The sequence below is a fragment of the Alternaria metachromatica genome (assembly GCF_023757995.1).
Source record: "Alternaria metachromatica strain BMP 0045 chromosome Unknown scaffold_12, whole genome shotgun sequence".
NCBI classification, from domain to species: Eukaryota; Fungi; Ascomycota; class Dothideomycetes; order Pleosporales; family Pleosporaceae; genus Alternaria; species Alternaria metachromatica.
In genome coordinates, this window is record NW_026055503.1 from 737,954 (window position 1) to 760,605 (window position 22,652).

The 22,652-nt window shown below is 54.0% G+C and overlaps 7 protein-coding genes across 7 annotated transcripts; 5 read left to right on the forward strand and 2 right to left on the reverse strand.

Annotated features, from left to right (window-relative positions):
* Positions 1–556: 556 nt before the first annotated feature.
* On the forward strand, positions 557–4,902 carry J4E83_005964 (uncharacterized protein; the record flags this gene model as incomplete). The annotated part of the gene is made up of 2 exons (XM_049332879.1): positions 557–3,979; positions 4,039–4,902. 2 exons carry the CDS (start codon positions 557–559, stop codon positions 4,900–4,902), a joined length of 4,287 nt encoding a protein of 1,428 aa, XP_049188121.1.
* Positions 4,903–5,801: 899 nt separating this feature from the next.
* Positions 5,802–7,481, reverse strand: J4E83_005965 (uncharacterized protein; the record flags this gene model as incomplete). Its single annotated transcript, XM_049332880.1, has 1 exon — positions 5,802–7,481. One exon carries the CDS (start codon positions 7,479–7,481, stop codon positions 5,802–5,804), a length of 1,680 nt encoding a protein of 559 aa, XP_049188122.1.
* A 949-nt stretch (positions 7,482–8,430) lies between these two features.
* J4E83_005966 (uncharacterized protein) lies at positions 8,431–10,226 on the forward strand (the record flags this gene model as incomplete). Its single annotated transcript, XM_049332881.1, has 4 exons — positions 8,431–8,805; positions 9,169–9,275; positions 9,327–9,553; positions 9,667–10,226. The coding sequence occupies 4 exons, from the start codon at positions 8,431–8,433 to the stop codon at positions 10,224–10,226; spliced, it is 1,269 nt and encodes a 422-aa protein (XP_049188123.1).
* A 1,797-nt stretch (positions 10,227–12,023) lies between these two features.
* J4E83_005967 (uncharacterized protein) lies at positions 12,024–13,536 on the forward strand (the record flags this gene model as incomplete). The annotated part of the gene is made up of 4 exons (XM_049332882.1): positions 12,024–12,284; positions 12,382–12,448; positions 12,546–12,784; positions 12,841–13,536. 4 exons carry the CDS (start codon positions 12,024–12,026, stop codon positions 13,534–13,536), a joined length of 1,263 nt encoding a protein of 420 aa, XP_049188124.1.
* Positions 13,537–15,307: 1,771 nt separating this feature from the next.
* J4E83_005968 (uncharacterized protein) lies at positions 15,308–17,734 on the forward strand (the record flags this gene model as incomplete). The annotated part of the gene is made up of 1 exon (XM_049332883.1): positions 15,308–17,734. One exon carries the CDS (start codon positions 15,308–15,310, stop codon positions 17,732–17,734), a length of 2,427 nt encoding a protein of 808 aa, XP_049188125.1.
* Positions 17,735–18,526: 792 nt separating this feature from the next.
* Positions 18,527–20,308, reverse strand: J4E83_005969 (uncharacterized protein; the record flags this gene model as incomplete). Its single annotated transcript, XM_049332884.1, has 4 exons — positions 18,527–18,761; positions 18,811–19,521; positions 19,570–19,942; positions 19,993–20,308. 4 exons carry the CDS (start codon positions 20,306–20,308, stop codon positions 18,527–18,529), a joined length of 1,635 nt encoding a protein of 544 aa, XP_049188126.1.
* Positions 20,309–21,096: 788 nt separating this feature from the next.
* J4E83_005970 (uncharacterized protein) lies at positions 21,097–22,353 on the forward strand (the record flags this gene model as incomplete). The annotated part of the gene is made up of 2 exons (XM_049332885.1): positions 21,097–21,312; positions 21,361–22,353. 2 exons carry the CDS (start codon positions 21,097–21,099, stop codon positions 22,351–22,353), a joined length of 1,209 nt encoding a protein of 402 aa, XP_049188127.1.
* Positions 22,354–22,652: the final 299 nt, after the last annotated feature.

A 22,652-nucleotide genomic window follows, 5' to 3' on the forward strand; every position in this document is an offset into this window, starting at 1 on the left:
ACGTGTAGGGACAATTAATTATTTAGTCTGGTACCTGGGACAAGCGATCGGATTTGCACATGCATGGCGTGTCTTCGGTGCTTGATCAGCGTCACAGGGTCCTACAGCGCGGGTGAAGGCATCCAGCCCTACATGAGACGCCGCGAACCGCAGGGGCAGCCTGAGGCACTCCACACGTCTGGGACTGGGCAATCGCGACAGGCAGACTCAGAGACTCTATTTCCTCTGTCATCTCTCGCGCCCTATCGCGTAATTGTGCGCTGCCTACCGCCTATCGCATGTCCAAACCTTGATCTTGCTATCGTGTTCCCGCGTCCGCACGTGCAATTACATCACTGCTGCAGCTCGGTTGTCGTCCCCCCAGCGCTAACAGACAAGTCACTTCGAGCAGCCATCGCCATTATTCAAGAGACATCAACAACCTAGACGCTGCCACCTGTCGCTGAATTTTGTACGTAGCCAGACGCCGACTTGCTGCGGCAGTACCACTAATACGCACACGCAGAAGCTGGTCAGCCACACAGCGTCACCGCTTCATCGTCCACCACACGCGAGCATGGCCGCCCAGGCCAACGGAAGGGCGACCAAGTCCAAACAAAATGGCAGCCTGAACGGGTCCGCCAATGGCACCGCCAACGGCCACGCAGAGAAGACGCAGCTTACCTCGCGGTCCGCTCGCTCGCGGAAGCCCAGGCGGAGTCTCGTGGGCGCCTTCACGAGCATGGTTGCGAGACTCTCCACGTGGTATCTCATCATCACCTTCCTCTTCCGGTGTCCCACCTCGCTCCACCAGCTCAACCACGACTCTCCACGCGTGTGCAAGCCCTACTTGCAGACCCGGTCCTTCGCTGCGCCCTATGTCGACCCCTACTACGAGACCTACGTCGCCCCGCAGATTGAAAAGGTCAAGCCCTACACGACGCCCATAACCACATTCGCTCAGGACAACTACGCAACCTACGGCGCACACAGGGTTGAGCATGCCAGGAAATACGCAGAGGCCCAGTACGAGAAGTCTGTCCAGCCCCAGCTGCAGAATGCCCAAAAGCAAATCAAGGGCCAGTACGACGTGTACCTCGGCCCTCATGTCAAGAAGGCGACTGATGCTGCTGCCCCGTACTACAACGACCTCAGGACTAGCTCCGAAGAGATCTACCACCTGACACTGCTCCCGGCCTACGAGCGCTCCAAGCCCTACCTCCAACAGGGTCACGCATACGGCCACCACGTCCTCGTCGACATCGTCTATCCCCATGTCCACACCGCAAAGGATGCCACCTGGGCCTTCCTCCTCCGCACTGTGTGGCCCCAGCTGCGCGTGCTGTATGGAGACAACGTCGAGCCCCAGTTGGTCCGTATCTCTGAGCGTCTAGGCCGCTACAGGGACCAGCAGAAGATCGAGTCTGTCGTCTCTGCCGTCGATGCTGAGACAAGCCTCCCATCTCAGTCTACCAAGGACACACCCACCATCGCAAGCTCCTCCGCTTCTATCGTCCCTTCCAGCTCTACTGAGGGATCTGGCTGGGGTGTCCTTGATGAGTTCTTTGGCAGCGAATCAGCCAGCACAGCCTCCAACGAACTCGAAGCAAAGCCAACCAAAGTCAAGCCCTCTGAGCCGAAGCTCACAGGCGCCGAACTACAAGAGAAGCTCAACCAGGATCTCCGCGACTGGCAGACCAAGTTCGCTACAGCCGCCGACAAGGGTTCTGAAGATCTCGAGGTACGCGTCGCAGAAATTACAAAGCGACAGGTCGACAATGCCGTCAATGGACATGGTCAGGCTCTGGTTGTTAAGCTAGAGGAGACTGCCGACGCGACCATCGCTAAGCTGAAGAGCTACATCAAGAAGACCATTCAATCACTCCCAGAGGATGCTTCAGACGCCGAGCTTGAGGCTGCGTACGAGGACTGCGGCGCCAAGACCCGCGAGTTCGGTCTCACCGTCAAGGAGCGCGCCCAGGACATCCGTGTCTGGAAAGCGTCATACGATCAAGAGACTGACTCCCTGGTACAAGCTGCTGTCAGGAGCACTGTCGAAGTACTTGAGAAGATCCACAGCCTTGGCCTCCAAGAAGTAGGCATGCGATGGGCGTGGACTGATGGCGTCACGTACAAGGACTGGCAGAACTACCACAAGCTGAGGAACACGCTCAACGAATGGCAGGCCGAGGTCGAAGCCGTTGGCAACAGGCATGAAGGCCTCCGCGTCGCCCACGAAGAGTCCAAGAAGCTTGAAGACAAGGCCATGGCCATTGCGTCGGACATGGTCGCCGAGCTAGTACGCTTGAAGGATGTGTCCAAGTCTAAGATCTGGGCCGGCGATGCTAGCGATGATTTCTCTGACAAGGTTTTCGCGCCTCGTGTTCGCAAGGCTGCTCAGCAAGTTATGGATAACGTTGAGGGTGCATCGTCCCAGATTGCCGAAGCGATCCAAGGTAGCTCGACACCACTTGCTGAGAGTATCGCATCGTCTGCCAAGGACATGTACTCCGATGTCTCTTCACAAGCGTCCGAAGCTGTTCAGGGTAGCTCAACACCTCTTACCGAGAGTATCGCGTCGTCTGTCAAGGAGGCAGCATCCAAAGCCTCATCGCAGGTTGTTGAGGCCGTATCAGGTAGCTCAACTCCTCTCGCTGAGAGTGTTGCGTCCTCCGTCCAACAAGCAGCATCTGAGGTCTCGTCCCAAGCATCTGAGGCTATCTATGGTGAGCCTTCATCCGAGAGTATTCTCTCTCAAGCTTCGTCCAAGGCGTCTGAAGTTATCGACGACACCGCATCCATGGCATCCGCAGCTTACGAATCGCCTAAGAAGGTATGGGGAGGAGCTAATGCGCAAATCATCGCTGAAGCCCGCGAACCTGTACTTGATCAGCCGCTGGAAGACGATGACGAAGTCGTCGACACCTATTCCAGCAAAGTGCAGAGCGTGGTTGCCGACGCTGGCGACCGAGCAGCTGAGATGAGCCGAGCAGTCAGCGAAGCGCTCCTCGGCCCTGCCAAGACGCAAGGTACCGTCGAGTCTGCCTCGTCGATCGCAAGCGAACAGTACGCAAGTGCTCTTGCTGCTGCATCAAGCGTACTGTATGGTACCGAGCAACCGGCAGTTGAGAGTGCGACCAGCGTCATTGCCGACAAGTATGCTCAAGCTGTGACTGCGGCATCATACGCAATCTACGGTACCCCAACGCCGACCGCCATTATCAAGACTGTACAAGTTGAGGCAAACTCGCGATACAACGATGCTGTCAGCGCTGCGAGCAAGCAGTTCGAGAATGCGAAGGCCCAGATGTCTCTTCTGATCTCTGGAGAGCCCCAGCCTGCGCACCAAACCATGCTTTCTTACTTTGAGAAGGCCTACTCCGATTCCCTTGCAGTCGCTAGTGAGAGGTTGTCGAATGCTATGCAATACACTGAATCAGTGAAGAGCTACGCTGCCGGTCCCACTCAGGGTTACTTTGAGTCGGTCTCCTCCATCGCATCATCTCGCCTCGCTGAAGGCCTCAGCCAGGCTTCTGCACAGTTCGCTGCACCTCAGTCCACCGGTGTCGCTGACAGCGCTCGCCGACAGTACTACGAAGCTGTGGGCCTTGCGCACGCCCGTTATTCTGAGTTTACTGATGCTGCATCGAGCGCTGTATACGGTCCCCAACAAGGCACGATTGAGTCTTTGGCTTCGGTCGCCTCCGCATCAGCCGCTTCTGCTGCGTCTGCTGTATCTGGATCGGCCGAGTCTGCCGCGTCGTACGTGTCTGGTTCAGCACAGTCGGCTGTCGCCAACGCCCAAGCAGCCGCTGAGTCTGCCGCTTCCCAGGTTAGCTCTGGTGTCATCGGTTCAGAAACTCCCTGGACTGAGTCGGTTGCCTCCCAAGCCAGCCAGAACTGGGAAGCACTAATTGCTCAGGCCAGTAGCCAGGTCTACGGCCAGCCTACACCATGGGCAGAGTCTGTATACTCTCAAGCTGGCGCTTACGGTGCTCAGGTAAGAACTCCGTCCAATGAATAAAATGCATTTGAGACATACTGACTTTGTACACGTAGGCTACCGCTGCCGCTGCTGCACAATATGCCGAGGTCCAGGCTCTTATCTCAGAGCTTGTCATTGGCAAGGAGCCCGACTTCACCGAGAGCGTCATGAACCGCTTTGCCTCCGCTTACTCCACGGGTCTGCCCGCGGCCATGGCTTCTGCCCAGTCATATGCCAGTGAAGGTATCAACGCTGCTAGTTCGTACGCGGGCGACAGTTACGATGCTGTCACCGACGCGGCTGCTGACGCGTATGCTTCTGCTTCGTCAGTCGTCAGCGCCGTCTTTACCCCTCCGGCTATGATCGAAGATGTTCTGAGCCAGGCTAGCGCATCTTTGGATCTCGCTGTTGAGAGTGCCTCTGTCGCTCTCTATGGAACGCCCAAGGGTGCCGCTGAGCAGGCCAGTGAGTCAGTTGCGAGCGCCTACTCATCCATTCAGTCTCAAGTGAGCGAGAAGCTCTACGGAACACAATCAGCTCAAGATAGCTTTTCGTCAGCCGCGGCATCCGCCCAAGCTGCTATCAGCGAAGCCATCTTTGGCACGCCAACAGCAGGCGACTACGTCGCTTCAGCCACAAGCAGTGCCGGTGGTGTATACAGCTCAATCTCGTCTGTAGCCAGCGTCAACGCCGAGTACGTTGCCTCTGCTGCTAGCGAGAACGCAGCCTACATTTCTTCGGCAGCCAGTTCCGCCGTCTACGGACCTGAGCAAGGAGCCATGGAGTCTGCCAACAGCCGCATCGCCGACGCCGTAGCCGCCGCCAACAGCCGTATCGCGTCTATGTACGCAGCTGCTTCTGGTAGCGCTGAGGAAGCTGTCAGCAGTATCTCCAGCGCCGCTACTCAAGCCACCCAGGCTGTGAGGGATGAGTTGTAGACTATGGGTTGAGGAAGCCTGCTTCCTACTTGTCCAAGTCATCACCATACTCTCAACACATTACAACATAGCACACTCGCTATAACACGACATCAATACATCATCAGCACACCCCCACCACCACAATCGTAACGACCAACGACCCCTGCACAACCCCATCACTATCATCTCAAACAAATCACCCATCACTCACCACCCACAACCAAGGCCAGTTGATCTGGCCCACGAACCACGGAACACGGAAAGGAAGGAAAGGAAAATCGGAAAACCAACGAGGTAATGCCTATGTATGTAGCTATGAACAGTCTCAGTCTCTTGTCTCTCTATATCTGCTCTTGCGTTTTCTCAGGATTAGCCCAACTGGATTCCGCTTTTGTTCTTATGCCAGCAAGCAAGCTCTAGCGTTGTAGTCTAGTTACTAGTTCGTTTTTCTGCGACGGAAGAAGTGGACAGAGTAATGTGATATACCCTTTTCGTTCGATTGAGATGTGTTGTTTCTGCAATTTGAGTGCTGTATTGGAACTGTGAGTGAGGTTGGTGGTCGGTGCGTGTCACGAACATGTATAATGTGGAAGTGTGGGAGAGGATGTCTTTGATTATCGTGACTTCCGTGTCATCATGTATTGCTTTGTGAGTGTTGCTACATACAAGGTCATTAACCTTCATTCGTTCGGAGACCTCCACCGTCGTTCCATCCATCACTGGTATACCCTTTCCAAAGTCTGTACATCCAATCCATAACATCAATCTCTCATCGCGCTCGCTGTACAAAGTTGAAACCCTGAGGTTCAAAGAAAGATCAAGTCGCTCTATCAAGAAAAAGCCCAAATAACGCCAAGAAGGGGGTATGCAATGCCGAATCATACTACCAAAGAGAAAGAAGACGAGAGCGGACGAATCTAGTCGCTGTCGCTCAAACTATCCCTTCGTCCAACGGCACGGACGCCACCACGACGGTAGCCATCCATGACATCTCTACCGCCCCTCTCCCTCCTCGCGTTAGTCGGGACACCGACTTGAGAAACGCTCTCCATGGGGTGCACACTACCCGCCTGGCTAAGACCAGGGATGTGGCACGGGTAGCTCATGTGGCCCTGAGAATCACCGTTGGTGGTGGTGAAGATGTCAGATGCAGGGGGAGCAGGGCGCGAAGTGCGGTGTTGCTTGCGGGGCGACTCAGAGGTAGGACGCGAACGCGAGCCTGAGGGGCGGGGACGAGACTCAGAGGTTGGGCGGCCGGAGCGCGAGGTGCGGTCTTGGGAAGGGCGGTCTTGAGATGGGCGGGCTGAGCGGGAGCGGGGCGCATGCTTGTTGGGGTCGGAGTAGAGGGACTTGTCGGCGTTGGGACGGTAGTCAGAGTAGTAGCTTGACTCGGTGACTTCGGAGGGGGCGCTGCGCTCGGTCTTGGGGGCAGCCTTTGGTGGAGGCGGTTTGGCGAAGTCAGAGGTAGAGACGCCGGTGTAGACGGTTGCGGTGTCGTCGTCGCCGGTGGTGAAGGAGTATGCAGCGGAAGGAGGAGCACGGCGAGGTCCTGACGGGGCCTTGCTCCTTGTGGGAGCGCGTGTTGGTGTTCCGGCTTCAGATGGGGCGGTGTACTCAGTGTAGGCGCGGGTGTAGTCACTCTCGGGGGAACGGTACTCGATCATGGGACGGGTGACTTCAGCCATTTCGGGAGCCTCAGAGGGTGTGCCGTGCTTCTTGGACTTCTTCTGCTCTTCCTTTGCGCGCTTGGCCTCTGCCTTTTGTTCTTCCTTGCGGGCTTTGGCTTCAGCGGCTTCCTTCTTGGCGGCTTCCTTTTCGGCGGCTTTGGCCTTGCGCATGCGTTCCCTTGCGCGCATCTCCTTGGCTTTGGCTTCCTTCTTGGGGTCCTTGACTTCCTTGGCGTCCTTCTTTACAAGCGGTGCGTTACTAGAGACCTGGGAGCCGCCGACTTCAGAGGGTTGAGAGCCGGAGTAGTCGGTGTACATGCCATCGCCAACGCGGTTGAGGCCACCGACACGGGCAGCCTTCTCCTCGCGGTACTTGCGGAGCTCAGGGTCTTTGTAGTCGTTGGTGTGGTCGCGGCGGTGCTTCTTATGCCTTCGTCCGTCTCCGCCACGGAGGCCGCCCTCGCCCCTCTCGGCGTCGCGGTATTCGTTGGGGTCGACACTGGTACCAGACTCATCCGTGTAGTTAAGCTCGCTCTGTTCGCCGAAGTAGCTGCCACCGTGTACGACACTGCCACCGCCGAGCTTGGTGCTCTTGGTTGCGTTGGACAGAGTCTTTCCGTCGGGTCCCTTGCGTCTTAGCACAGTTGATTTGTAGTCCTCCCAGTCGTTGTCGCGCCACTTGAAGCCACCGTTCTTAGCCCAGAAGAAGAACCAGATGGCTCCGAGGGCGAGCCCGACACCGATGAGAGCAAACAGAGCCTGGAAGCCGGGTCCTGAGAGGTCGTTGGGTGGGCGTGCACCCGCTGAGGCGAGGTTCTTGTATGGCTCAGGTTGGTCGCGCTTGACCATTGACTTGGCCAGCTGCAGAGCATTCACGGCCATGGGCGAGAGTGCCCGCTCGTCAGCGGCAATGTCGGGATGGGGCGCCATGGTAGGCGAGAGGGTGGTGGTGGTGTTTTCGCAGGTGCAGGTCGATTATAGCGAGTCGAACAGCGAATGCAACTGGCAGAAAGTAGTCAGAGAGTATTCTGTAGTGTTGGTAGCAATGTGTAGTGTGGGGTTTGGAGCGTGGAAGCGTGGCTCCCGTTAACTTTTGGTCTGAAGCGTGTTGGGTGCGGGTGGCTGGTGGGCAAATGCAGGAGGTTAGGACGAGGTTGGGGACGCGAGCCGACGTCACCCAAACAAAGTCGTTGATGCAGCAACAGCACGGCCGCCAACTTCAATCCAGTTGAATGCCACGCGGCGTCGCGCGATTGATTGGAAGTCTGTCTAGGCCAGACGGTACAGCACACCATCTCAACAATTGTCCTCTTTTTCTTTACCGCTTTTTGACGCGACGCGTAGAAACGGAGTCGGCGGTGTGGCCATGCGCGCCAACGATCGCCTTCGCGAAGAGCCCCATAAAGGGCTTGCAGCGCCCTGCATCACGCTTTTGCGGGAAGTCCACATCCCCGAACTAGTCCCATGTCTTGCGCATACCGTAGCACCGTAGTAACCGTCGTAAGCTCAGCAAAACTTTAGCGCCTTCGTTCCTTCTCTCCAGGGCTTGTACCTGCATCCGAAGAACAGCCTTGGCAACCCGTGAACGCCATCCGCTCAACCTCGATAGATGCGACTGCATCACTGACAGCTGACAATGAATACACTGTCTTCTTCCATGCTTCTCCCGATGATCAAAATTCTCGACCCAAATGGTGGACCCTGACTTTTGACATGTCGCCCGTCGTAGGGCGCGAAGCTAGTCACCAAAGGATTTCCTCTACCACAATTTTCAACGAACCCACTAGAACATTATGAGCATTATAGTCTTCTCAAGAGCTTCTTTTCTCTCTAAGACCAGAACAATTGTTCGTTCATACCCTGTTGAAAAGGTTGGAAGATGGCGACGCAGACACAAACAGCGACTTCGGTCTTCGAGCTCCAGCCAACACCCAAAACCACAACCATAAAACCTATCTATCATCCACCACGGCCATCGCAAGAAGTCTCGAATTATGGTCACCGCATTTCCGACACCGAGTCATCCACCACGGCATCCGTCACACAACCATCCACCCTCTGTACCTTCCTCACAATCTTTACCCCCTCCTTCGTCGGCTTCATAGCTAGTTTCACCAACGGCATCATCACAGTCGGCCTCCCCTCGATCGCACGTTCCATCGCTCTCGAACGCTCTCTTTACCTATGGCCATCCTCCGTCTATGGTCTCACATCCGGCGCTGCACTTCTCATCGCTGGTTCTGTAGCCGATATAGTAGGTGCTAGATCCGTGGAGCTCACTGGCATCACCTTCCTCGGTGTTTTCACGTTAGCATGTGGGTTTGCACAGACCGGCGGGCAGCTCGTAGCTTTTCGGGCTCTTCAAGGTGTGGCGCTTGCGTTGCATTTACCCGCCTCTGTTGCCATCATTACTGGTGCTGTGCCGTCCGGAAGAGCGAGGAATCTTGGGTTTGCGTGTTTGGGGTTCAGTCAGCCGCTTGGGTTTGCTGTGGGGTTGGTCTTGAGTGGTGTTATGATTGAAAGAGCGGGATGGCGCTTAGGGTTTTACGTGACTGGAGGGTGTACGTTGGCGGCCGCTGTGGCTGCGGTCTGGACGCTTCCTAAACTGCCTTCCCAGAATCAGGATGGTGTGGTTGCGCTTTGGAAGAAGGTTGGTAGGGAGATTGATTGGGTTGGTGGTATAATATCTAGTGGCGGCCTGGCTATCCTCGCATATGTCCTTGCGTATGTGTTTTCTCTTCATCGTCTGATTCCAATAAAGCTGACAGCATGTAGTATCATCAGCGCCGACCTGACAAGCATTCGCTCAGCCGAGACAGCCTCGCTTCTCACTATCAGTATCCTCCTTCTCTGTGTCTTTCCAGCCTGGATGCACTACCGCGAGCGACGTGGAAAAACAGCCCTCGTACCGAACAAGCTGTGGAGCAGTCTCCCCTTTACCAGCACATGCATCATGGTCGCACTCTCTTACGGCGTCATGAACTCCATTGAGCTCTTCTCCAGTCTATAGTATGTATCACCATCCACCGTCCACCATCCTATTGCGCAACAAGGCAAAAGTCCATGGCTAACCCCAAGTCCAGTTTCCAAGAAGTCCAACACGCCTCCATGCTAGCAACATCCCTCTACCTCCTCCCCGACCTCCTAGCTGGCGTCCTGATCCAAATCTCCGTCGGTCTATTCGTCCACCGCGTGTCTGCCCGCTGGCTCGTCGCCGGCTCCGCCTTCATCTGCGCCATCTCGCCCCTCCTAATGGCCGTTGTACCCCCAGCATGGAGCTACTGGAAACTAGCTTTCTGGGCGCAGATATTCGCCCCGTTCAGTGCCGATGTCTTGTTCACTGTTGGTCTCATCATCGTAAGTGACAACTTCCCGGAGAAGACGCAGGCGCTCGCTGGTGCTGTGTTCAATACTGTCGCGCAGTTTGGTATGAGCTTGGGTATGGGTAGTTGCCAGGTTGTTGCGCTGGGGGTGCAGGTTAAGAGCGGGAGTACGGGTACTGGTGGCCATGGTGATGGTGATGGCGGCGGAGCGTTTGAGGACCAGGATGATGTGGCTGTGTTGAAGGGGTATAGGGCGAGCTATTGGCTTATGTTCGGGTATATGGTCGTTTGTATGATGATCGCTGTCGTGGGGCTAAGGAAGGCGGGCAAGGTCGGACTGAAGAGAGAGTAAAGGGTCGACTATACGGGAATGCTACCGGAAAGCACCAATGCGGTTTTCGCAGCCGCTTGAGGTCCGAAAGAAGGTCAAATAGACCATCTAACACCTAACTCAGACAAAACGGGCAGGTATATATAAAGCAGCGTCGGGCTCCACGCCATGAAGTATACCAAGTAATACATCAGCCACCATGCGACGAAGTGTTTCAAGTTCGTCATTATCCCACCTTGTCTTTCTCCTACGATCAAATTGACCAAGCGCTCTTGGCAGTATACGGTCCACAAGCACATTGGTACCAGCATGTAGAAGGTGTGGAATATCTTTACGCTGGGCTCTTGTGAAGGTGTCGGCCGTATTACCATCTGTACGTAGGTCGATAACGCGCACGCGGCGTTTATTAGTAGTGATGACATGGCGAAGATATGAGATCGTGGATGATGAGAGGGAGTCTGAGGAAAATGGAGAGTGTGTTATGTGGAAGAAATGCGACGAAGAGTGACAATTAGCCAAGATCATGTCCAGTTTTTGCAGTGGCTCTACCAAGTTTCGCGTGTACCTTATGGTGCCCACAGCCATTCTTTAGCGAATCTTGGAACAATTACAACGAAGGCCATAGCGATTCGTTCAGTATGGCACGTTATTGTTTGGTCTAGCCGCTAGAGCTTGAAGGAGCGAACGGAGTAGGGTGCGCGTCGACATCTCTATACTCCAAGATGCCTCAATCCACCTTGTACACGAAAAGAAAACTGAACAGGTCTGCGGACTACATTAAGACAAGAACCTGTAAAGTAGGTAATTTAACGTTAACGTAGGCTCTAGGGTATTAAGTTTTTATTAAGTTGACGTGAATCGATGTGCAAGATAGAAACACGAACGATCGTTGCGCTCCATGGTGTTGCCATGATCGCTGCCAAGACAACACGTGCACCCCGCCCCGCCACAGCGAACCTCGGAACGCTTCACTGTCCCTGCACAACCTTACCATCTCGTTACACATGACTTATTGGCTCAATACACAACCATGATACGGAGTCGATCAAAAGTTCACCAGATGACCACTCACACTCTACAACAAACACACCGCGTTCAATGGCAGTAGCGCCCCCACAGCCCACCTGCCCGACTCGCATTAATCTCCTACGGAGCAAACGCTCGCCCAGGAAGCTGTTTCCATTGCGACGGTAGTTAATATCCCAAGGCCACGATAAGCTCGAAGGCGACCCAAGCATCATGCGCCTAGACGGATCAGCAGGGGACCAAACCGCCATAGCCAGCGAACTGCCTAAACCAGTAGGCACGTAAACGCCAAGGGTCACCGTCAACGAATGGTCGCGCGTTGGTGTTTTTATGATCGTCTCTATCTCGAATTTAGCAGCACCTGATTCAAGGATCTTCTTGTGGTCGCGCTTGTTTCGTGGTGATCCGATTGCAATTATTTTGTTCTTTGGTTGGTTGGGTACATGATGACGTTGATTTGTCGGCCCCATCCAAATCAGAGACCAAACAAACAATGATCTGGGAGTCTACATTACCCTACGGATCTCCCAAACTTTCGTTTTCATACTAATGTAGTCTGCAGCCACCTGTTTCGTTCCTTCCGTTCATGGTGCTAGCGACCGGGTCGGCGCGAATCTGGGGATCTTTGACGACCTTCCGCATCTGCATTGGAGGAGCCGGGGCTAACCTTTTAGTGCCGGTATAGAGCAGGGCTGCGCGATATCATCTGGTCTACCACTGAATATATAGGTAGCATAGTCGGTGCCTTCATCTGGAGTCTTCCCTCACGCTTCTCCTTCATCCTCACATACCATGAAGCTCCTCAACATCGCCCTTGCTTCTTTAGGCTTAGCGTCTGCGGCCACCGTCAACACAAAGAAGGTCAACTACGATGACTGGAAGGTGTACCGCGTCAATGTCGGTGCCAACGCTGCCAAAATCGGCGATGTCATGAGCAAGCTCTCACTTGACTTGTGGAAGGGCAAGCCAGCATCCAGCGATGTGGTCGACGTTATGGTCCCACCTTCGGCAGTCAAGGACTTTGAAGCGTCGACAAAGGATATTGAGGGTAAAGTTGCCGCCACGAGTACTTTTGAAGATATTTAGCTAACTTTTTGACAGTATGTAACCTCCTAGTTACAAGCTTTTCTTGACACTAACAACTGGATAGACCAAGGTCATGCACGACAACCTTGGCCGTTCTATCGCGGATGAGCAAACTGTCAGCATCTATGCCGGTAAGCTTACTCCATACCATGCAGGAAAATACACCAGAAGTCTACATTGTCGTAGGGAATTCGTAAACTTATGTTTCTATTCTAATGTATGCTCCAGCCGGTGCAGCACCAAGTGCCTCTTGGTTCAACGCGTACCACTCTATTGCCGACCATATGCAATGGATCACAGATCTTGCCGCGGCGTACCCAAAAAATGCTGAAGTAGTTTCCGCTGGCAAGTCAGTCGAGGGTCGCGACATCAAAGGAATCCACATCTGGGGCAGCGGCGGCAAGGGATCCAAGCGGGCTGTAGTCTGGCACGGCACAGTCCACGCACGAGAATGGATCACAACAATGGTATGTCGAAACTTTGCCCTGGGAATGAATGTCATTATACTAATCGATTCGTCCAGGTCGTCGAATACGCTGCGTACCAGCTGCTCACATCCACCGACTCCACCACGGCCGGATTCAAGAACTCGTACGACTTTTACATCTTCCCCATCGTGAACCCAGATGGCTTCGCCTACACCCAGTCAGCCGACCGTCTGTGGCGCAAGAACCGTCAGACCACTCCCTCGGCGTCTTGCGTAGGCCGCGACATCAACCGCAACTGGCCATCCCACTGGGACCTACCCCAAGGCGCTTCGACCTCCCCCTGCGCTCAAGATTACAAGGGCCCATCTGCAGGCGACGGTGTAGAGACTAAGCTGCTCAAGGCCCAACTAGACAGCCTAGCCGCTGGCCGCGGAATCGCGCTGTACATGGACATCCACGCCTACAGCCAGCTTTGGATGTACCCATACGGATACACATGCTCTGGTGTCGTCCCCAACTCCTCGAAGTATGCTTCCCTCACCAAGGGCGCCATTGCCGCTGTCAAGGCTGTGCACGGAACTACATTCACAGGTGGCCCTATCTGCAACACGATTTACCAGGTCAGCGGCGACTCTGTGGACTACGCCTTCGAGGTTGCCAAGGCAAACTACTCCATGACCGTGGAGCTAAGGGACACCGGCAACTACGGATTCGTCCTGCCCGCTGCGCAGATCTTGCCCAGTGGTGAGGAGATGTGGGCTGGTTTGAAGTACTTGTTGGCGAACATGTAGATGGTGATTTATACGAAATGAGTACGTGTTGACGGCGTTTGAAGAGTTGGGGATGTAGCGATACCTTGAGATGGCGATAGCATTCTTCCATTCCTGTTGATAGTAGAGTCGTAAGAATACAACAAAGTGATAAAGCGGTCATCCGTGCCATCTGCCTGTTCCCTGCTCACGGCTATTACTCCCAGAGCTCACAGTACTACCCAGCTCTCCCATCTCAGCGACGACAATAGCCAAAACATCTCTCCTATCCATTCCCCTAAGCTGCACCAAGCCACGAACAAGTAGCCAACTTCCCATCATGACAACGCTCAGAAGACCGACAACGCATAGCAGTTTTCCAGAACCCGTTCTTGCAGTTGAAGAGCACGCCTCCCATCCCGTTGTTCTCCCGCAGCATACACTTTGGCACGCCTTCCTCGCATCGGCGGTGCAGGGTGTTGTCGCGAGAAGAGAGCTCAGAGTCGATGCATTGGGGCGATGGCGTATCCTTGCAGCGACATGTGTCGCGTGCCTCCCATGTTCCGTTCTTGCAGATGTTTATACCGTCGTAGCCGATGTGGAGAGTAGTCAGACATTGTAGTTCGCCTTCTGTGCACTGTGCGGGCGAAGAGACGCAGGCGCCGTTTTGATTATGGGTGCAGTCCGAGAGTACGCCGCGTGGTACGGCGGAGCTGAGGGCGCTTACGCTTAGGCTCGCGATGGTGATGATACTGAGGTACTTCATAGTGGAGATGTGGAGATAGTGTATGGGTGGTGTAGAAGGTCAGTAGGGAGAGCTGGTAATGCTAGATATAGAGGTGGGTGCAGGACCGGAGGGGAAAGAGCGCTCCTTTCACTTGGGAGGTGCGGCGGGAGGTGAGGAAGTGGGAGCCGTCAGGTACGTCACCTGGGCATTATGTTGCCTACATTACTTTTATAGCTCAACTGAGAGTGTGTGAGATGCTATCAATCCAAATAGACTGTAGCTAAGGGTAATTTCCTAATGCATAATGGCCACGATCAGGCACTCACGACTTCCGCAGATCATACTGTACCCATACGATGGGGTATTTTCTGATGAGAAATTTCCAAACAACTTTAAGACGAGATCTTTGAACCGAGTAAGCGAACCTATTGGCGATAATAATAGACCCTCGGGGAACTGTTCCCCCGGATAGTGTGTGCACCCATGTCGTGACATGCGGGTAATCGCAGATGACAAAAATGAACTTCTGATTGCATACAGACTAGCCTCTATAACTGTAAACTACAAGAAAAGAGCGCTCGATTGCACAGCTAACATGAAAGGTCCAGCTACCAGTTATGCGCGTGATATGGAGGGTGCTTTATCGCAGAAGGAGGGAGCAGAATAGTGACTTTTCGAGGAAAAAGACAGCAAGCAATCCACCAGATAGACATGACAGCACACGACTATGATGCCTCACGATTTAACAACAATGACCGGGAATGTGACATGCTGCAAGTTCTGGCAGGCTTGTCTAGTAGTATCGTAGATGTACATGCGCGCAACTTGCGCTTCACCCAGGCAACCTGTTGCTGGTCATAGCGCCACACTCGTTGCGTTTGCAAATAGACTCACTCACCGTGAAAATTCACACCCGCTTCTCCACCGCAAACGCGGACGCGAGATAGCTTTGTTGACTTTGCATCAACAACAGCCGCTGGACTTTTCCAGCTGATCAATTCTCTCTTACCTAGCACAACGCCAATGTACGTATCCCTTCTTTGCAAGTCACGAGAAGCATATTGACATACTCGTAGATTCAATCAGATGGACGACGTTGATACCATCCTCAAGATCCTGCGGAGCGAGGACGGGGAGCTTGATCTGCCGCCGGACTTGGTTGTCAATGCAGTTAGCTCCATGAGCGAAAACATATACACACATTGGGGGCAACTCAATGAGATCTTGGTGCGACATGAAGACACCATCCGAGCTCGATGGAAGAAGAAGTCGCAGGCAAAGCGTCGGGAGCTACTCTGTGTGGTGCAGCCTGATATTCCTCACCTGCACCGACCGGATTGCGAAGAGCCTCCTCATTACTGCGCTGACTGCGCATGCAAAGAAGCGGATAAGCCGATACCTGGAAGCGACCTCTGGCCCTATATCAACCTAGAGGATCTGTCGGATGCGAAGTCACTACTCGTCTTCGTAAACGCGCGCGGCCGCAATTGTCCTGGAACGTTTGCTCCATCCGAACCTAATTTCTCCGCGCTGGGCATACGCCATACGACCGGGGACCGCTACGCGCACGTCAAGATTCTTATTGGGGATCAGCGTGAAGGTGATGAAGAAATAGAAGAAGAGTGGGCGTATGGTCGTGTGGTCGGCTTTGAATGCGAACCGCAACTCAAGAGCCAGGATGACGAGGAAGAGCAGATTGAATATGAGATAGGATTAGGGCTACAGATTCTTCGCATCCAAGAGGGTATCTTGAGGTTTCTTGTCGGCTGCTGCGAAAATATCATGCATGAGATCACACCAGATTCTCTGTGCAGCGATCTCTTCCCCATCAAGCCTATGCCACCGAGCTTATCCGGCCAAGAAGAGATGATTAGCAGCTTCGCCGATGCATCTCGCAAGGCACCGTATACTGCGAGAGCTGCACCAGACTTCGCACGAATTCGATATCTAGTTTCGACAGTACTAGAGAATGCCAAAGACCACGCTTGGGCTTTACGGGAGGACCCTGCGTACTTCGCAGAATATGTCCAAGCTTATGCGGACCATCGCCACGAGAACGTCCTGAATGATAAGGGGCAGCCATGCTCGATGCTGGGAAGCAGAAAATTCTATAGCAGTATCCTTCGTGAAATCTTGGTAAAGGCATACGCTGGTCTCATCTTCTGGGATCAGATACATCAAGAGCTCGTCAAGCTGGAAGCTCTTCATGAATGTGTCGTTAATGGGCCAGCGACATCGGAGCTCATTGAGCGGTATTGGGACGCAGTGGGGATTGTGTACTACATGTTGCGTACAAGAAAGGATTCAGCGAAGAGACATCTGCGGAACATATGCCTCGGCGCACCTCAATTACGCCATCTTCGGGTCAGCGTGCCCAAGCCTGGACGACCTGACTATACCGTTCAAACCAAGGAGACCGACGATGAAATTGGAAGGCGTACACAAGTACTACTGACATCTCTCTCCGTTGAGTACGACGAAGCCGACAAACTCCATTTTCTTTTGGATTTTCTCGAGACACACTGTCAACGCGAACCATCAGCAAGGCAAAAGCTTTCACCTATGATAGAAGTCACTCTCAATGAGCTGTCTATCAGTGTCGAATGTCTTCATCAGTTGCGAATCTCTTCCTGCTATGACTTCCTGGGTAACATGTTCAGCCATTTGGATAAGAAACCGCTGTTGCCTGGGATGTTGGAAGACTTCTGCAAGGGTCTCGAAGCCTGGCGTGGAACAATGTCGAGTTGTTGCGAAGGGATCATCGCGCCAAATCTCGGTGATCCGACGGATGGAAAGTTCAATTACCCTAGTGAAGATGCCCACTCCAAACAGACCGTTGATGCACGTCGCAAAGCCGAACGCAATCTAGACAGGTTTTGGAGGTACGTAGATAACTCGTTTCGCAAGCTCACGGGCTGTTCGCAGCATGACACCATACGTCGGCTTTTCGAAGAGGGCGGTCCAATGCGCAGAACAGCTCAGTGGCACGACCCCGAAGATCTTGGCACAACTTCGATACCCGTTGTATATGAGTACATTCCGGTATTCGAATCATTCCACGATTCAACCCAGGAGATCACTGGCAACTTCAATCGACTAGCGTTGGCTAGTAAGTCTAAATCGAAGACGCATGGCGCGATGGCACTCGTGATCAGCGATGTCGACCAACACCCGAAGGATCAACCGACGCTTGTGTCGAAACCGTTATATCACGTTGGAAAGGATGCCTACGCTGTTCTTAAGGCGTTGTTTTACATGCCGAACGATAATGAAACTCCAGGCAAAATACGCTGGGACCAGGTTGTGGCTACACTCACCAAGCTGGGATTTGCTGTCGAGAAGCTGCATGGATCAGCATGGCAGTTCACACCAAAGAAGCTGGACTTGCCACGCGGCATCCAGTTCCATGAGCCACACCCCGGCGGCGAGGTGCCGTTAACGTTGGCCAGGCAGTATGGCCGTCGACTCGCTCGTGCGTACGGATGGGAGGGAAAGATGTTCAAACAGAAGTGAGGATGGTAGTTCAAACGGTGACCTGGCGGTTGAAGAGGCCGCAAATGTCGGTATTTGAAGGGATTGGTGCTATCTGGAAAGAGGGTCGGGAGTTCCTTCCGAGTTGACGCAGCAGTTGCGCACATAAGCTTGGTTCGACTCGTAGAGCTTGAGCTTTCTGGCGCTATGATTGAGTAATGGATAGGCGGTGCTGAGTAGGTCGACTGCTGAGATCTGGTCATGTCAGTGCTATACCGAGATAGTCAGACCGCAGATGAAACACGCAGGCTGCTCCATTGTGGTATCTTATGATCGTGTTTTGTGCGCCAACATCAAAGACAAATCCGTGTTGACGCGTAAAACAGAATGCATCACCCCTTGTTTCCAAGCCTGTTGATGGGAATCTTCGTGTCGGCGATGAGAGTTGGGGAGCTGAACACGTGAAAACCGGAGGTGGGAGGTTTGCAAGAGCGGGTGATGACGCGCTAATGACTTGGCAGGGACAATCGAAGGCAGGAGCATCATCCGCCGCCCACGCCTACACGTTTCTCACAAAGGTACGAACTCATTCGCGGAACAAAACAGTAGCAATCAGAGTACAAAGAGCAAGGTCGTGTGTAGAAGGGGTATATTGTTGCTGCAGTGATGTTTCCACTACAGCTTCTAGGTAAGAAGATCTAGTAATTGAGGGGGTACTGTGAGAATTGGAACCTTCATCAATCGTCTAACCCAAGCGAATCCATCACGCCGAACTTTCGTCACATGAAATCATCCGTCGTAATAATCAGAGGTGCTCACCGTGGGGCACAGCGCCTATCGGCTAGATGCGCCGTCGATCTCCTTTTGAGCATCGACAGCAGCGGCCGGGTCTGACTCTTTGTCCTTGTTGCCGGTTTCCTGACGAATCGGTAGCTCTGAGCTCGTCTCACCAGCAGTCTTTGTAGCGTCATCAACTCCCGCGACCGGAGCGTTAGCGAAGTGTACTTTGCGGTCTGGCGTCTCCGAGATCCTTCTAAGTTCGGTGACAAACGACTCGCCCCACCATGCGCTATGTGATGTTAGAACGTGTCGATCGATATATAATCGTGGGTACTTACCTAGTGTATTTCCGGACGTATTTGGACAGCTTTTGGTAGTTTAGACTGCGTTGCTCATCGCCCATGGTGACTGCGTCATGAATAGCATCCGCCAACTCCTCGGTGTTCCATGGGTTGACGATAAGACTGCCGTTCAAGCTCTGTGCAGCACCAGTGAACTCGGACAAGATCATGACACCGTGTCGCTTCTCCTGTGTCGCGATGTACTCGTAGGACACCAGGTTCATACCGTCGCGTGTCGAAGATACAAGACAGACATCTGAGACAGCGTAGAGCGCAATAAGCTCGTCGAAAGAGACCGACTTGTGCATGAAGTGGATAGGCATGAACTCGATAGTGCCGAACTTGCCATTGATGCGACCAACAAGCTCATTGACGACTGCGCGGAGGTTCTGGTACTCCTCGACGTCTTGCCGGGAAGGAACGGCGACTTGTACAAGCACGACCTTGCCGATCCATTCGGGATGCTCTGTGAGGAATACCTCGAGAGCGTGCAGCTTCTGTGGTACACCCTTGATGTAGTCGAGGCGATCAACACCAACGATGAGCTTGACACCCTGGAACTTCTTCTCGAGGGCTGCTATCCGCTCTTGTACCTTGGGCTTCTGGAGACCCTCGTCGAACTTCTCGGGATCGATACCGATGGGGAAAGCGCCGACAGTAACGACCTTGCCCTTGAACTCGACTCCGTTTGGTGTTGTAGCAAGTCCCCTGGTCTGAGTTAGCAAGTGCGAACTCTGCCCTTGGGCTGATACCTACAGGATGCGCGAGCAACTACTCAGGAAATGACGAGCATAGTCGTATGTGTGGAAGCCAATGAGGTCGCAGTGGAGAACGCCGAGCAGGATCTCGTTGCGGACGGGGAGGATTCGGTAAATCTCGGAACTGGGGAAAGGTGTGTGCAGGAAGAAGCCGATCTTGACATTCTTCTTGGTGTTGCCGAGTTCCTCGCGCAACATGGCGGGCATGAGCATCAGGTGGTAGTCGTGCACCCAGACCATGTCGTTGTCTTGTACGTCCTTTGCGACGGCCTTTGCGAACAGGCGGTTGGCCTCGGTGTAGGCGTCCCAAGCGGACTCGTCGAAGGTAATCTCACCGGGGTGGTAGTGGAAGAGCGGCCACATGATCTCGTCTACGACTGTTAGCGCTTGCAGTGATATAGTTTGGTATTGGTAGTCTCACTTGAGAATCCATTGTAATGCCTGTCTGCGAGCTCATCGTCGAGCATGACAGGTACCGCGTTGTACTTCTCCTTGAGCTGGTCGTTCAAGGTCTTTGTCTCGTCCTCGGGGACTTCAAGTCCGGGCCAGCCATACCACTGGAAGGTGGTGGTCTTAGAGAGTCCGCTCAAACCGCTGACCAGTCCTCCCGAGGACATGGACATGTCGTACTTGCCCTCATCGGAGCGCTTGATGGTGATGGGCAGTCGGTTCGACACGAGCAGCAGACGTCCCTCCGACGACTCGGGCTGCTTGAGGGTTGTGGGCGCGTTAGACATCTTGGCGGTGGATATGTTGGATAGTGGGGGTTGTAAGGTGGTTGAGTCGCGACACTCCTGACAGGAAATTTATCTGCGGCGTAGGGTGTTGGGCGAGGTCAGCATTCACCTCCGCAACGTGGCTGGGGCCGGTGAGCAGGCGGTGTGGGTAGGTTTCCTTTGGCGCGAGGGGGGAGGGATCAGTTATTTTAATTGTGGTGCTGGCGTGACGAAAGAATGATAATAGATCAAGGCCCGCTCGAAGGTGGAGGCGGCTTCTCGCAGGTTCCGAGCTCAAGCGGCCAGAGTTGGCAGACGGCAGGGCGCAGTTACAACCCGGGCAGATGCTAAAGTTGAAGATGACTGGGGCTAGGGGCGGTCGGGACTGGCGGCATGCAGCTCGGTCGCTGACAGGTGTAGGCCGCGTTGGAAAACACTGAATGAAGCTGGCGGTGTCTGTGTGAAACTTGGGAATAAATGTGACGTCGGTCGTGGAGCTGCCCAACCCAGCAGACGCGGGGCGCTCACAGACCAACTCGACGTCAAAGGGCGGCGCCCAGCATCATCTATGGGCATCTGCATTGGCAATACCATGCGATTCATGCAATCAGCAGGAAGGAATGGGATTCAACTGATACATCGCCGTGGCTCGACACGACAAATTCCCCGCAGGCCCTGATGCCACTTGACGCCATTGGATCTCTCCGGGGAGTCACGTGTACGCTACCGGCGACGTGCCTGCCCTAACCGCCGCGTCTATCGCGTACGGCCGTCGATCATCAACACCATCTACGAACGCGCCGCCCATCATGTCGGATTCCGAAGCAGACCGGCCCTCTGAGGCGACCATTTCAACCAAACTGCGCGACATTGTCATCGCGATCCACAAATCTGGAAAAAGCGAGGATCTGACCGTCAAGCGCGTTCGGGCGCGCGCAGAGAAGGAGCTAGCCCTAGACGAAGGCTTCTTCAAGACAGACTCGACATGGAAAGAGAAGTCACAGAAAGTCATCGTAGACGCAGTGGTATGAAGCCCGACTTCCAATGCCTGACCAGTTACTAAAAAAATGTAGGAGAAGTTCTGCTCCGATGAGCCCTCACCACAGCCTACTCCCAAAAAAGCCGCCCCCAAACCCAAAGCGAAGCCCGCCGAAAAGAAGACCAAGGCTGCCACCGAGAACGCCAGAGGCACCAAGCGCAAGGCTGCGGCACCTGCCAAGAAACCCAAGAAGCGCGCGAAGACCGAGTCCGAAGAGTCTGAAGCTGAGCTCTCAGAACCACCTGCAGAGATATCCGATGCAGAGAGCGAGCCACCTAAGAAATTAGTACGGCGGGGGAAGAAGACTGTGGCAGAAGACTCGGACGAGGAGGATTCGCCGAAGCCGACGTCCAGACCCAGCGCCGCGGTCGACGATGAGAGCGACATCGAACCTGAGCCAGCGAAGAAGGCAGACACAAAGGGCGACGTATCAGACAGTGATCTGTCCAGCGTCATAGACGAAGAGCCCAAGAAAAAGAAGAAAGCCCCTGCTGCGAAGGGCAAGAAAGAAAAGGCCCCAGCGAAACCAAAAGCCGCGCCCAAAGCGAAGACCGAGGACGACCCCGACACCGCCGAAGTCAAGCGACTCCAAGGCTGGCTCGTGAAGTGCGGCATCCGAAAAGTCTGGTCGCGCGACCCTGAGCTCTCCCAGTGCGACACATCAAAGGATAAGATCCACGTGCTCAAGGGCTGGCTGAAGGACGTGGGCATGGATGGCAAATACTCGGTTGAAAAGGCAGCCAAGATCAAAGAGCAGAGGGAGTTTGCGAAAGACCTCGAGGCAATCAAAGAAGGTGAAGCGGCGTGGGGAAAAGCCAGTGAAGTCACAGCCACGGGTCGGCCAAGCCGAAGGGCAGCAGCAAAACCTGTACCACAGCAGAAGGTTGTACTGGAAGACGATAGCGAGGAAGAGGCTGGCGGCGATGATAACGACGACGACGATGACGATGATGACGATGTCCAGGGCGAGTCGGAAGACGAGGAGGATGATAAGAGCGGCGACAGCGGAGGTGACGACTCTGAATGAGCTACGTCTGCAACGTGTATCGTGTTTCGTCGCGCTTGCGTACGCTTGTCATTATGGAGCATGCGGCACCATATCTAATACATGCGCATGGTTTAGTCGGGGCGTAGTGAGTCGTTTGATACCCACCAAAGCTTTTCTGTTCTTCTTGAATACGAATTCGTCAATTTTGTCACAACTTCCGCGACCACATATTTGGAAACTCTTGTTGACTAAATGAATGTAATAGTCTTGACACTAGTCGTAACAAAACACACGATAACTGTCGACGGAATGCGACGCCAAAAGCCTATACAACAACA